This window comes from Cucumis melo, chromosome 11 (assembly GCF_025177605.1).
Source record: "Cucumis melo cultivar AY chromosome 11, USDA_Cmelo_AY_1.0, whole genome shotgun sequence".
Classification (NCBI taxonomy): domain Eukaryota; kingdom Viridiplantae; phylum Streptophyta; class Magnoliopsida; order Cucurbitales; family Cucurbitaceae; genus Cucumis; species Cucumis melo.
In genome coordinates this window covers 4,863,430-4,878,829 of record NC_066867.1, presented here as the reverse complement: position 1 = coordinate 4,878,829, position 15,400 = coordinate 4,863,430, and the positions used below count along the sequence as shown (strand labels likewise).

Here is a 15,400-nt window from a genome sequence, read left to right as displayed (position 1 = left end):
TTCCTTCAAAGCACATCATCTCACACATAATTTTACCAATATATAAGGAACAAATCATAACCACCAGTTGGACCATCCTTGAAAGCAAATGTTAACTGATTCTTTAAGAACTCCATAACCAATCTATCAATAATGATTTAATTTGCACGTGATTGAGATAAAGCAAGTGGGACCATTTACTAACAATAACTAATCGCAAATGAGCCAACTTTTTTGTATCATTATTGATACAATGCACCTTGAGGTTTATCAAACTAGAAGGGATGTGATTATTGTTGATGTTCGTATTGATACGCTCAGATGTACAAACAAGAGCAGAGTTCGAACAAGGGAATTTAGAAAACGAAGAGTAATCTAAAATCAAATCATTCGAAGTTCTACAAACAGGAAAATAAGTTTAGAAAAGATTACCGGAAGAATATGCTTTGGAAGCTCACAATCAATTAGGTTCTTCATACTTCTCTTCTTACTTTCCAACTTCTTCACCGCTCACTACCGATTTTTGTTTGAGAGTTCAAACTTAACAAAATAAAAAATCCAACCCATGAAATATCCTTTAAAATAAGGGAAATATATTTGTTTGGTTAATGAGTTTTGAGTCTAGTTTTTATTTTGTCATTATGCTTCAAACTAACATTTGAATTTTGTTTCAATATGGTCTTAGATTTTAATATTTACATTTTTAACTTTAATTTTTCACTAAACACTTATCTTTTTGACTTTATCATTAATGTTATTATAATTAATTAATTTCACTATTTTTGGTCATTTTTAAAATTATTTTAAACTAATTAATAAACATTGACATCATAATGTTTGAAAGTAAGTACTTAATGACAAATTGAGGTTGAAAATATAAAATCATGAAATCCTGGGACTAAATTTAAACAAAACTCATATCTTAAAGAATAAAATTGTAACATTTTGATATTTGGACTAAATTGAAACCGAAATCAAAATTTAAGGGATTAACATTTTAAAATTTGTGAAATAAATAGAAATTAGACCCAAACCCTAGAGACAAAAAAAAGGTATTCTTCTCTAAAATAAAATCTAAACTTAGGTTCTTTTGGTATTTTAATTATTGTAATATACATGTATAGTTATTGTTGAGAATTTAAAAAAAAAAAAAAAGCATAATTATTATGGTGCAAACTTCAATCTATAGAAAGTAAAAAATAGTCTCAGTTTCAATTTAAAAATAAAAAATGATCTATTAAAAACAAAAGCGAAATTAAAAATAAATTTATAAGACGGAAAGAAAGAGAAAAAGGAAATTGAAAACCAAACCGATAATAACTCAAACATGAAACTAAATCCATCCAAACAAGTAGCATATCAATAATAAAATTCATATAACCTCTTTAAATATAAATATATGTCGATTACAATCATTTTCTTTTCTTTTGGTTAAAATATCATTTGGTCTCTATAGTTTGTTCAATTTTTTCATATCGTAGATCTTATCGTTACTTGTTTTTATTAATATTTTCACTATAAACTTTAGATATATATTCATATATTGTGTTTATTTACTAATTTTCATTCTCTAATTAATTTTAATAAAAATTAATTTTAAAGAACTAAATTTATGATTTACTAATAATACAAAAATTAAAATTGAATAAATTTGAAAATATATGAAAAAATGTTATCTTAATCCTTTCTTTTTTCTTTTTTTTCTTTTTTTTACAATGAAACAATAGTTTAATGTAAAATATAAAAAGGATGAAAACTAATTAAAAAAAACTAAGATGAAATTGAGAATTAGCTTAAAGATAGAGAAAAAAATAAATATATATATATATATATAAAAAGATTTCGAACCACTATCCAACCATATTCCACTACCAAATCATATTTAAAAACCCAAGATGCAATAATAATTGCAAAGAAAATGTGAGCAAAGTAGCACAATTTTTAAAAACAAAAAATAAATAACCATTCAAAATCAAGTGGCTATCCAACAATGCCTTAATACCCTAAATTGAAAATTTTAAAACATTACTAAAGTGAATATAAATATGTTAATTCTTTAGCTTTACACTATTAAAAGATCAAGAATTTACAAAGCACTTGAATTTGTGCTACACTATTTTATTCTATAAGAAATAACCAATGAAATATACAATGCATTCTTTAAATATTTGATTAGCTATGTGAAGCTGCTTGCATCAACACTAGTACATGAAACTTCGGTAATGCTGATGTTAGGTTTGTCAACTTGCCATTTGATTATTTCCCTTGCATATCTCAAAGCAGCATTCACATTTTCAGGCTCCATCCCTGTAGTTTGTGAAACAAACAACTTTTTATCTGTCAAAGAACAAAACAATCTCTTGAATTTCACTGCTATGTACTGAAACGCTCGTTGTGCCAATGTCGGGTTCGTGCTGCTGCTACTTCTTCCGGTGATCATTGGATTGAAGTCGACAAACCACTCACATTGAGCAAGAGGAACTTGGATGATTTTTTCTTCAAAGAGATCAAACTTGTTGAGTATGAGAAGGAAGTTCTTTCCTCTTGAGGCTTGATGTGTCACAATGCTTGCAAACAGTTGCTTGCTTGCTATCATTCGGTTTGTTAGAACTCCGTTATCATCCTCATCAAATTCATCGTAGTCTGTCAAATCGACACAAAATAAGATTATTTTTATGTCATCAAACATCTCCAACAATTTGCAGTTTTCTCCTAGGGTACTGGAATGGACTCGAATCAGCTGGTACCTAAAAGAGAAAGGAATCGGGTTTTTTTAGCTGATGATAACTTTATGTCACTGTATGCAAAAATCTAAGCAAAAAGCAACCTTATTGACAGATCGTGCTGATAAGGAGGGTCGAGAAGGGAGTCTTGTCGTGACTCAGGGAACATGAACTCCATGCTACTGAGGCTGTTACACAAGGTGATTCCTTCAGCGTACAAGATATCATTGTCAGAAGGGTCATACTCTATGCTTGAAATGTCAATCGCCTGCATTGATAAAGAAATTTACTTTGGTAAAGATGATGATCCAGAATCATGATCAATAGTCCAGTATTCAAAAGCAAGACACCAATCAGGGGGAAATTAATGAAATTTAACACTCACAACTTGAATTACAACAAGGTGAACCCATACAGGAAAACAACTTAAACCATTGGAAAAATATGTCACCTTCTAATGTTACTGCATAATGGTTTTGAATTCTAAGCTAAAAGTCGAGCAAGTTATTTCAACGTTCTTCAATAACTAGGAAGAAACCTCCATGTCTACAAGCATCCGTATGGCGAAAGGTCAGAGGCGTTGGTGTTTTTATGTTGGTAACCAAATGACCAAAAGGGTTAACAGGCTTCATGGTTAAAAAACCGTTCCAATTGAGTTTATAGTTCAAATGATTTTTTATAAGCCCTAAATCTTTCAGGGGCCGTTTGGGGGAAAGGTTGGGTTATGAGGGGTTATGGTTATGATAAACCTAGTGTTAAGATAAACCTAAGATTATAATAAGATGTGTTTGGGGGAGGGTTATGGAGGAAGTGTTATGATAAGATGTGTTTGGGGGAAGGGTTATGAATGAAGTATTATGATAATGTTATGAAGAAGGATCGAGGAAAAGTTGAAGAAGGGTTAAGAAGTGTTAAAGAAGGGTTGAGGAAGGGTTAATGAGTTAAAACTAGGGTTATATAACTCTTCCTCCAAACGGGGGTTGGATTACATAACCCTAACCCCCCATAATCCAACCCTTCCCCCAAACGCCCCATCAGTGTTTAATTTATGACGGGGAAAATGCTCCCTTTATCACCAAATTTTGAATCGAATCTAGTTTTTATATGGTTCCTTAATTTACACCTTCACCTATGAGTTCAGAATTCAATTTCTACGTGTCCCTACATAAATCCTAGTTTCCATATGGTCCCTAGGTTCCAACATTTTACATCTTTACTTATGAGTTTTAATTTAACTTCTATTTGTCCCTAGATTTCAAAATGTTGCACTTCTGCCCTTGAGTTCTAGATTTAGTTTCATTCGGTCTCAGGTCAATATTTCATACTTTTACCCTCCAATTTTCATTGATGCTCATTTTTGGTCTTCATTCTTGAATTTTAACATTCCGTTAATTAATTTAAAATAGTTATGATGTAAACTTTTTTAATTAGTTTTAATACTGTGAAAACTTAGTGAAAATTAACTTAAATTAATAACCAAACATTAACACCAAGAACCAAAAGGTAAGTATTTATAGAAAACTGAAAATTTAAGGGCTTACCAGAAATAGTTTGAACTATAGAGACTCAAAAAAGGTAAGTTTTTTTTTTTTTTTTTTTTGGTTTAGAGAATACAATCAACATGTCACGTAAATCTTCAACTGAAATCACCATGATAGAGACCAATTAGATAAAAAATCAGAAGTCCATATACCTAGTGAATAACTGAATACTTTTCAACACTATATGACTTATACTGGTTTATAATGGTATTAGAAACTTTTTAGAGTAAAAAAAGTCTAATGGACACACCTCAGAAACAACTAAGTTTAATGATTAAACATCTTGCCTTTAAAAAAAAAAGGTATAAGAAAAATTGCAAGAGATTATTTCTAAGGTGGAATTCAACAGTAATGACCCAGAAAGCAAACTCACCCGATCAAGAAAATAAGTAGCAACTCGTGGGAGCATTTCTAGTTCGTTCCTTCGACTGTATGTGGCTTGGAAGGCTTCATCCTTCAACAACTCTTCCACTAATTGACCATACACACGTGTAGCAGCCGGGAATATGGTTTCAAAGTTCCCTGAAACCACGACTTGAAGAAGCCAATCTGCAAATCCTTTCAGTTTAGGGCCAAGGGAATAGATGTCCTTCCGCTCCAACTGATTTTCATTCCCTGTAACCACTGAAAAATGTCAATTTGCTTGGTTCATTGAACATCAGAATAATATAGTCAGGATGATATCGTAATTTATCGACTGAAATCATCAATGTTGAAATATTTAATACAAATGGTCGACTAAAGTGAAAACCATCTGAAAATGGAATTACAACAGACCTGCTGCTGATGAGCTGGACGGATCATTCACTGGTTGTTTACTTTTCTCATCCATCAAAATCTCTTCTTCGAAACGCTCCCGTCCTTCCAGTAGTATACTGAGATACCAATACAAGTTCCTTTGAATCAGGAACTTAATCATTTGACGCTCATCATCAGAGAAAGGAACTTTATATATTTGTTTGGCCTAAAATGAAGAAATGACTGCTCATCAGGAAGTATATAGGATAAGCATTTGTATATCAACATTATTCATTGTACACTAAAGATAAATAGGTGAAGAATTGGGTAAAAATAAGTTTGAATAAACATGAGAGAGGTAAAGAAGTGGTATGTAATGGATCCCAAGTACAACCAAGAAGGGACCTAACACTCTTAGCCCAATAATGGCTAAGGGCTTGTCTTTCACGAGGCAGGCCCCACAGCAATGTGCGTTGAGGCTTGAAATAAAAACCTTTTAGTTTCAATATTTGTTTAGGTTGACAACAGTGTGAATATGTGAAGACAGCAGAAAGAAATCATATATTGGTGACATATGTGAACTTTACTATGAATTAAAAACCTTTTCTGCAAGCCATCTGCTTTCTTGACACAAGGCTTTCAGGCAAATCAATGAACTTTATTATGAATTAAAAATATTTATCAAAACAATGATTGAACAAGTCCTAAAGTTAAGATTAACATCATAAATAGTAAGAATGTTAACACGATCATAGGTAAAAGTTTTAAGAAGCATAAAATGTAGCACTATAAGTGAAATTACCTGCTTGAATATGGTACTCGTGCCAGATTTTTTGTGGCCAACAAGTAGAAGTTTATGAAGAACTTTCTGCTCGGAAGAAACAGATTTAGCTCCGTCCTCTATTTCCTCTCCAGTACGAACAGAATTAGAAGGAATAGGCAAAGAATAAAGGGCACATGCAAGCTTCGTTCTAGTCTGCAGAGATAGGTGACTAATTGTTCTTGCAAGTTTGTTGCATATAAGATAGAGCACGAAAAACCAAACTAAACGTTATCGCGTAAAGTTTACCTTGTCCCATATTTTTCCCCCATTGTTCATTCCTTCTTCCTGATATGATCCATCTGCACTAACCCAAAAAGAAGGTCTTCCTTCACAAGGCACTCCAGCCAGCTGCAAGCAACATGATCTCATTTTTGTTAGTTGCGCATACTTTTATATTTCAATAAAGCTACTAAATACGAACACTAAGTAAAAGAAAACCTTCAGTATCCGGAGCTCTTTTTTAGTGATCTCTCGATTATTGATGCACACGTTCGTATTGCCATTGCTAGCATTCCTCTTGATCCGACCTCCAACTTCTAGCTGGGAGCTAACTATCTGACTCGGTCCATGTCCTTCCTGTTCAGTTAAAAACAGATTAAAAAGTTTCTCATGGTGCAAATCGCTTCTTCTACATGCTCAAAAGATAAAATAAAATCAATCAATCAAAGAGAGAGGACCTTTCCCCAGAAGCCCGATTCTTTGTCATACCAATATTGTCCTGGTTTTAGATTCTTTGGTGGCTTTCGGCAACTTCGCAACATAAGCAGTTCCTGTCGACTTAAAGGATCGCCATTGACGTAGATAAGTCTTGCTGGTAGTTGGTTTATTTCACATTCTTTCTCATGCAACATTATGCTCTTAATTTCAGAGTCAGTAAGCAACTTCTTGAGCACTTTAGAGCTTTTACCCAAGTTTTCCCTTCTTGATTCATCAATCCTAAACCCAATGCAAGAGATACACTTTCTTCCTTCTGGCATTGTTCCCATTGCTCTGATTATACAGTCAAAGCAATATTTGGCTCCACAAACAATGCATACTTCCTTTTCAGTGAAACGGTTTCCTTTAAGGCAGAAGTAGCACGATCCTTTTTTTCCTTTCCTTTCAGCTCGAGGCATCTCTTGAATGCTTTCACCCTCAAATTGACTTGATTCAGCCTCTTCAGAAATAGTGTTGCTCGTTTGGGGATCAAGAAAGGTAACAGCTGATGGCCTTCTGCCATGCCTAGGCTGAGTTTCATTGTCAGCTTCCTCTTCCTCTCTTACAGCAAAAATTCCAGAAGACGAACTCAAACCCGATTCTACTGATTCCGAGTCGCTGGAATTCGAATAGCCTTGAAAATCCTCTTCATTCTTAATTTCCAATGATTCTACCCCTCCTCTTCTTCCTTTCAGCTCATTGAAATTCTCAAGTTCACTAGAACTTTCAACTCCATCACACGAATTGATATTACATTTATCTTCCTTGTTGGCATGGAGGCAAACGCCCCCATCTTCCTGGATTTCTGAAGTTGAAGAAATTACAGAATTAGGGCTGGAACTTGAACCCCTCTTTAGTTTCTTAACAATGGGTTGTATCACAGGCAGAGATGATAAATCATCACTGAATTGAGATGATGAAAGAACTACAGAAGCAGTTGGAATATAATCAACATTTATAGGAACTGCACGAGGAATCTCGTAATTAATTCCAGGACCTTTATACTCAATGGCAAAAGAATATTCACCAGTAAAATCCTCATGATTAACAGGAGAAGAAGGCTTCTCGTGAAAAAACTTTTTGAGAATCCCAGCCATAACTAAACAATTCAACAACACAAATTCAAACACAACAAATCTAACGATTTAAACAATTACAACCCAACCCCATCAAGCAAAACCAATCAAACAAGCCCCCAAAACAGAAAAACAAACGATCGATCAATCATCAAATCCAAATGATCGAACAAAAAAAAGCTCCCAGTGGAGGAAAATATCGAAAGAAGAAGTTGCAATTGTGAATTAGTGGAAACCCATGTTGAAGAAAGTCGAATCAGAAGACTTTTTGACAGTGGGGTTCAAGGAAAACGAGTGTCCTGTTAAAATAATAATAATAATAAGAAGAATAATAATGGTGGGAATGCAAATGCTATACTCAGTCAACACGAAGACTAGAGAGAAGACTTTGGGTTAGTTGAAAAAGAGTTCAATGGTGGAAATGAACGCGTTCGAGTAAGAAGAAAACTGACAAGAAAGGGACATAAAAGAGGAAATTTAAAAGAGAAAGTGGAAAAGAAGGTAGGTGTTGGTCATTATTATAATCAATTAGATTGCAATACGTCAAATTGGAAAATCAGAGAAATTACCAGTTCTTTCTTCCTTCCATTCCACGTTTTTCCTTCCGATTTGTCTAAGATGAACTCAAAATTGAAAGGCGATTAAGAACATTCTGCTATAGAGAGAACGAAATATTGCTTCAAAGTTCTTTGTCGTGCATAACACGAGAGCGGGATGTGGGAGAAATTTACCGAATTCTCCATTACCGAATTTCTTGTTCTTGGTTCTGCAAAGGGCTCCATTATTATTGAATTTAGTACATTTTTTTTATTTGTTTTGAACTTTATTTTCATTTTTACAAGTTCACTTTTTTTTTAATTAAATATGTTTTTCTATTTTATATGACACTTAAATTTATTATAAAATGCTGAATTAATTTTTTAAATTTATGTTAACTATTAAAAATATTTATTTGTTTTACCAAATTCAAAATTAAACAATTTTAGAAATTTAAAGGATATTATTCATAAAAATTAAATTGAGACTTCCTTGATAAAATTAAAAGTTTAAAAGATTATATTAGACTTGTACTTATCTTTATCCAGTCTACTTAAATGTCCAATTACAAATGGCAAGATTCAAACTTTTTATAAAGAAAAATAATAGTTTTAGACTTTTTTCTTTTTTTAGGATGAAATTTGATATATGGAGAATAGTACAATCATGAGGTTACACCAAAGTATTATGTACTTTTTTAAGAGTAGTTTTTAAATTAAGATTGTAATTATTCGAAGAGACAAAATAAAAATGTTTTAGTACTTTTATCAAATAGGTTTTAATTACGTTGCTAGACCCAAGTAGTTGTAATTGTTTGAAGAGAGATAAAATAACAAAAAAAATTAAATCTTTTAAAGGGCAAAAGATATAAATTGTTTCTTCAATCACATCTCTATGGATGTTTCATATTTATGTTTTAAATCATGTTCATACAGATAGTTAAAAGGACGTTAATTAACACCACTTCATCATGCATCGTTTTTACTCGAATAGTTGTAATGAAGCAAATGATGTGATTATTCTTACAAATATAACTTCACAGTTAGATTACTTTAGTTTTCCATATCTATGGCGACACGATCACATCCTTACATAATAAATAATGTTGATGTGACTATCCATACAAATATACTGTATATATTTTCGTCGATAGAAACGATGATGTGCCCACGCAATGAAAATGTGTGGACACAACATATCTCTGCCGACATTTTCTGTCACGTTGCTAGAAAAAAAATGTCTCCTAGAAACAAAAATTCTTGTAGTGTATAACCACTTCAACTCGAAGTTATATAATAGGGCAAATAATGTGATGTTTCATATCTATTATTTAGATCATACTCATGCAAAGAAATACACCACTTCATAGGTAGCTACATACATCGATCCAAATAGTTGTAATAAAGGAACAAAACAAAAACTATAATTAGTAGTAAAGGTAAAGTACCGAGATGCCCTACAAGAGGATTTTGAGAACTCCCAACACCACAAAGTGTCGGTCTTTGTATCCAAAGCGTCGGGACAACCTCTTCCGACGTCAGATGCGCCGTCAAAATGACTGTCGGGCGTACTGCATCAGGAGAGCAATTTCTGACATGCAAATGAGACAGTGTCGGGAATGCCTTATTCCCGACGTTGTCAATATTGACAGATGGTGGACGTCTGCAATGGTGTACTCCTGACGTCTCCTTCGTGCGTCGGGTGTACATTTCTCCCAACACGACACTAGAGAAGTTGTCCCCGATGCCTTCTCCATGATGTCGGGGAAATGGCTTTATTCTTGACGCACATAAGGCATCAGGAGAAATTATTATAATATTTTTTAATTATTTTATTCCATTTTTTTTTTTAATCGTGAGGTATGTTTTGGGTTTCGATTCGAAAGGTAACAAATAAAGTTAATAAAAAATTATTAAAATAAAAAATTATAATTTATAAAATTAAATACTAAATCCGAATGTATAAGAAAAATTACAAATTGTTTAAATTGTTCAAAACAATTACATGAAAAGGAAAAAACTACACTATCTCCTAATTATTGCAGTGGATGCCAAATTCAAAGAATTCCAAACCTACAAATGACATAAAAGTAAACTTAGAAATATATCACTGATAAAAAATTAAACAAATTAAAAGTTGAAAAATATGTAACCCAAGTGTTCACAGTCCTCTCTGTGTCCAACTCATTTTCTCAATCATCTTCCTCATTTCTTCCATTTGTCGGGCATTTTCTTCCATTTGTTGGGCATGCAACTCCAACTTTCTTTGTTGTTCTTCGATTAATCGATTAGCGTTTTCAAGGCTAGCTATTAGTTCCCGAACCTCTTTAGAGTGCATCTCTTGCTCATATGAAGAGGAAGAACCGGTAATAGTACTCTTTTGAGACTTGGACTTGGGGTCTCAATCAAGATCTTTTGAGTAACCCGGTCGCCTACCCAAAACAGCCTTGCATATCTCATCCCCAGAGAGTGGTTGAGAACCTTCTGAGGTGTGATGGGACTAGAGTTCCAGCATTTGATTCTGCACAAAAAGTTTTAAGTTGTGAGCTGAGAATTAAAAGTAGAAAATGCAAGAAAAAAATTTCATAAACTTACATGCGCGTTCACTACTGTTTGTGAAACGAACTTGTCACTCCTACTAGGGTGGGTTTCTCTGAACAACTCCACATGATCCACTGGGTAACAGCATTTTTCATTGAGCTCATGTTATTGTTGTAGGAACAACTTGGATCCGCTACTGTGGTTGTAAGGCTGCTTCGCTCTAGCACCCTTGTTGATCCTTGATTGCTCCTACATGAAAACAATCAAAATGTTACATTCAAACAACAAAAATGAAGTATTTTGAAGTAAAAGTAGAAGATGTACATCACCTAAAATTGTTGAGTCATATAATGATCGCAGAGGAAATGTCAATTTTCTACACAATTCATAATCTCGATGGTGGGTTGGCACATGCTTGTTTAGAGTCACTGAAATGCTTGAAATACCAAAGGTTGTCTCCTCTGAACTCTTTCCACGTGCTAAGCATTTGATGCTCAACAAATCGAGTAAGTGCTTGCTCGATTAGTGAAATTAAGCATGAACCATTGCTACAAAAGAAAAATACGTACGGATTAATTTTCTATATATGTAGGTTTAAAGTATATGTAGGGTAATTTACAAAATTAACTGTAGGCCACGCTTGACGACCTCGATGTACTCTAGGGGTACATTAGCCCACTTAAGGACCTGGATTGAAAATGTATCTCGTGTTAACACATCAATGATGTTGCTGAATCAAACAGCATGTGGCAAGATAGGCTTATCCCCTCCGGAGCGATTGATATTGAGATCTTCCCATTTTATTATACATATCTATCCAACTTCAAGTTTTGGGAGTGCCGACGTCTCCCCGGAGTGCAAGTGGGTTAAGAGCCATCTACGAAAAAAGAACACTATCAGAAACAGAAACTTAATTGTTTATTCAATTGTTTATGTAACGAGAATATTCTGAAGTGTCGCCCACTGAGGACGATCCTCCCGCGTTATTGAACGCGTCATCCAACTCCAGAAACATATCTGCCTCATGAAAACCACTGGGAAATGATGTCATAATACCTATGGACATAAAAACTAACAAATGTTAAACAAATTTGAGTATTTCAAAATTAATGTATAAAAAAATGAAATATGAAGATACGTGAAGAAGACATTATTATTCACCGTCGCTTGATCCGCTTTGAGATGATAATTGTTCATCATCGTCGTCTATGAAGTCGTCGGCAACATGACGCACAATCAGTCTTTCCATGACTGTAGGATTAACTTCAGGCCTGCAAAGAGTGTCATCCTCAATGTGTTCATCCACATGAAGTCTGATAATAATTTCCGACAACAAATAGTTTACAGGAATGTAGAGCGACAGTGGTGGAAGGACGACAAGCAAAGCACAGTGAAAAGCAACGGTGTTCTCTCTTTCTTGGTCTCTAACTCTTTCTCTCTTTTGTTTTGAGTTCTGTGTTCTGTGAACACATAACTCAAATTTATAGGGGATCTCCTGACGCACATCGAAAACATCGGGATATCCCCACTAATTTCGACTCCATAAGTAAAACATCGAGAATATATATCACCACATTACTGACGTTTTACTTATGGTGTTGGACATGATCCCCACTAATCCCAATGTGGTCAACATAAACTTCGAGAATGGTGACAAAGTCCCAACGTGTGTATGGAGGACATCAGGAAAAATAAAACATTTAAATAATAATTTTCCTTTTCCCTGACGTTTGTATACCAGACGTCGGGAATAATGACCACATCCCGATGTAGGTGTGCATGGCATTGGGAAAAATGGAAGTTATTATTTAAATGTTTCATTTTCTTCGACGTTTACGTATAAAGTGTTGAGGACGATATAGGCAAGTCCGACATACTTGATACAATGTCGGAAAAGATGACAACGACCGACGCATAGGGAACTGCTTCAGTTTAGGATTTATTTCTCAACGTTCTCTATCCTAACGCGTTTTGGTGCGTCGAGATAGTCTCATTTTATATCAAAGTATAGATGTCTATAATTATCGATGAGTCGATGAGCAAGATAATTTAAAGTATAAAGCAAATGCAAAATTAATAAACTTATATGTAAGTTTCAAAACTTATTAGTATTAGGGTAGTTTATAGAAGTCATATGAACTCCTTCAAAATTAAAATTGAGGCAAATGAGACAAAGTTATAAAAGGAGACAAGTTTGTCTCTACAAGAAACATCTCAACAAATATTCTAATACATATGTTGTCTTGATGCAATGATCTTAACATCGTTTAGTGTTTGAATTTGACTTTTTCATACTTAAATTTACTTACTCAAATTTACCCTTTTTTTTCTTTTATAAATAACGTGAAATAAAAACGATTCTAATAGTACGTTCATGAGTTAATAAAGGAATTATTTATGTAATACACGATCTATATAACATGGATTTGACTTAGACAAACGTTGCCAACTTAATACCAATTGAGTGTTAGTTGCACATGCGCCCCATACCTCGTGTACTATGTAAGTGATTAGGGCTTAAAAGATGTACTACTTATATATGTCTAACATGACATGGATCTAAACCTAGACACGCACGTTGGCAATGGTGTATCATAATACGTGTGTACCATGTAGATGAATTTCATGTGTGACTCTTGTGCATGGTACACAATTTTGGCATTTGACTTATGTACCATTTCATAGTCTTAATCACCTCAAAATATAACTTTTAAATATGAAAACAATAAAATCAGCCTCACTTACTTTTAAATGAGAAATTGTAAATTTGACTCACTGTTAATAATAGATTCAACAAATTCACTCAAATTTGATTTTGTAAAGTTCACAAATCTGTCAAACCAGTACTTGTGTTGAAGATCCTATTTTTTCCTTATTTGGTTTTCTTCCCAAGAAATACTTGACTTTTGATTTAGCCCTAAATATAATCTTCTCTATCACACCTAATTTCTTTCTATGTTTTTTCTTTTTAATTAAAAAAAAGTGAGTTATCGGTTGTTCTCAAATTTGATTCACAAACATCATAAAAGCATTGTGGAGATGAGATTGGTAATTAAAGGCATTAATTAAAATTTTTAAAGATTAATGATATTTTATCTCTACATTTACCATTCTTGAAATCAAAAGAAATTAAACATAGTACCAATTCAAAATTGACCATTTATAATCATAAAAGTTAAATTAACCCATTTTGGATGAAAAAAATAAAGTTTTTCAAAATAAAGTATAGCAAAGTTTGAGTACAATATGTTAAACAAAATAATAAAAGAAAAATATAGTACCAATTTGTTATTTGTATAATCAAAAATATAACACAAGTAACTAAAAAAATAGTTAAAAAAAAATATAGTAAAACCGAATAGAGTTGAAAGTTGAAACTAATAAAAAAGTGTAAAAATTAATCATATTAGTTATAAATGATTAATTAAGAGTAACATCAAAATTTTGTTATGTTTCTAAATTCTTTTGTATTATATAATATCTACAAATATTTTAGATTTGATTATTATATTACAATTGTTTTTGATCTATAAATACTAAAATACTAATCACTTTTAATTTAATCTAGATAGAGTGCATATTTGCAATGATTTCTAAATCATTTTTGGTCCTTTTTAAAATTAATTTTGAATATATTTTTAATTATTTAAGATTAATTTAATATTAAATTTCACATTCTAAAATATAACTTTTGTATATTAAAGTCTGTTTCGAAGAATTGAAAATATAATTATAAGATATTTTAACTATTTTAGAATCAATTATATTTTTTTTTTCGAATACTAATTAATTTGATCGGTAATTTATTAATTTTACAAAAAAGTTAGAATTACCTTCTCCTCCTCAAGATTTCCAATGCCTATCATAACTACTTGGTCAAATTAAGTTAGCAGGGGAGAACAAGTATTTGACACTAAAAAGAAATTAAAAATATAAGTAGTCTTCCCAAAATTGGGCAATAATTTGTGATCAATTTTCCCATTTTTCTCTAACAAATAAAGTCATTGTCATGTTGAGATAATGAATAACTTCCCTTGTAAGCTAAAAGTTCAAAAATAATGCCCCTTAAATGATTCATTTCTAAAAAAAATTAATTAATTTGATCTCAAAATATATTAATAAAAAAGTTATTAAATTATTTTTAGAAGTGTGTGACACCATAAAGTATGGATAACAAAATCAAATTTATCTCGACTAAAAGATAAAATCGATATCCAATTACTCAACAGAGTTAAAAATAAAAAAAAAAGAGAGAGAGAGAGAGAGTATAATCACTCTAATCTCTAAAGTTTAGAAAATAATTTCAAATATTCCTGAAGTTGTTAGTAGAAAGATGATTTTGTCAATAAAATTTGGTGAGATAGCTGTAATGTATTTAATTATTTTATAATAAGCTTTGTAAAGAAATACTCTAACTCAATAATAGACTATCAATACTAATTTAACACGTATGTTATTTATAATATATATATATATATATATATATATTTGATTACAAGTCATTAGAAATTAAAAGGTAGAGAAAGCAATTTCATTTTTACACGTCATCTTTTTAGTTCTTATTAATTAATTAGAAATATAAATAAAATAAAAAAATAAATAACGACAACTTTTAATTTAAAAAATAAATGAATAAATAAATAAAAGAAAAGTCGAGAATGCCACGTGGCTGAAGAAAAAGCAATAAAAAAAATGTGGGGCCGTCAATTATAAGGTCCACGTGGTATCGTTAATTTGATCCAATCCA

The 15,400-nt window shown here is 32.2% G+C and overlaps 1 protein-coding gene across 5 annotated transcripts; it reads right to left on the bottom strand.

The window, feature by feature from the left end:
• Positions 1 to 1,974: 1,974 nt before the first annotated feature.
• LOC103498424 (extra-large guanine nucleotide-binding protein 1-like) lies at positions 1,975 to 8,362 on the bottom strand. 5 transcript variants are annotated; one of them, XM_051079395.1, is made up of 9 exons: positions 8,146 to 8,362; positions 6,482 to 7,875; positions 6,243 to 6,380; positions 6,051 to 6,152; positions 5,784 to 5,957; positions 5,021 to 5,207; positions 4,617 to 4,867; positions 2,807 to 2,970; positions 1,975 to 2,726 (listed from the first exon to the last, which is right to left on the bottom strand). In XM_051079395.1, exons 2-9 carry the CDS (start codon positions 7,595 to 7,597, stop codon positions 2,156 to 2,158), a joined length of 2,703 nt encoding a protein of 900 aa, XP_050935352.1. In that variant the 5' UTR covers positions 7,598 to 7,875; positions 8,146 to 8,362; the 3' UTR covers positions 1,975 to 2,155. The 5 variants fall into 5 exon arrangements, with proteins under 5 accessions (XP_050935352.1, XP_008459240.2, XP_050935353.1 ...); XM_008461018.3 differs by lacking the exon at positions 8,146 to 8,362 and having other exon boundaries at positions 4,617 to 4,858; positions 6,482 to 7,975; XM_051079396.1 differs by lacking the exon at positions 8,146 to 8,362 and having other exon boundaries at positions 1,975 to 2,622; positions 4,617 to 4,858; positions 6,482 to 7,884.
• Between the last annotated feature and the right edge of the window lie 7,038 nt (positions 8,363 to 15,400).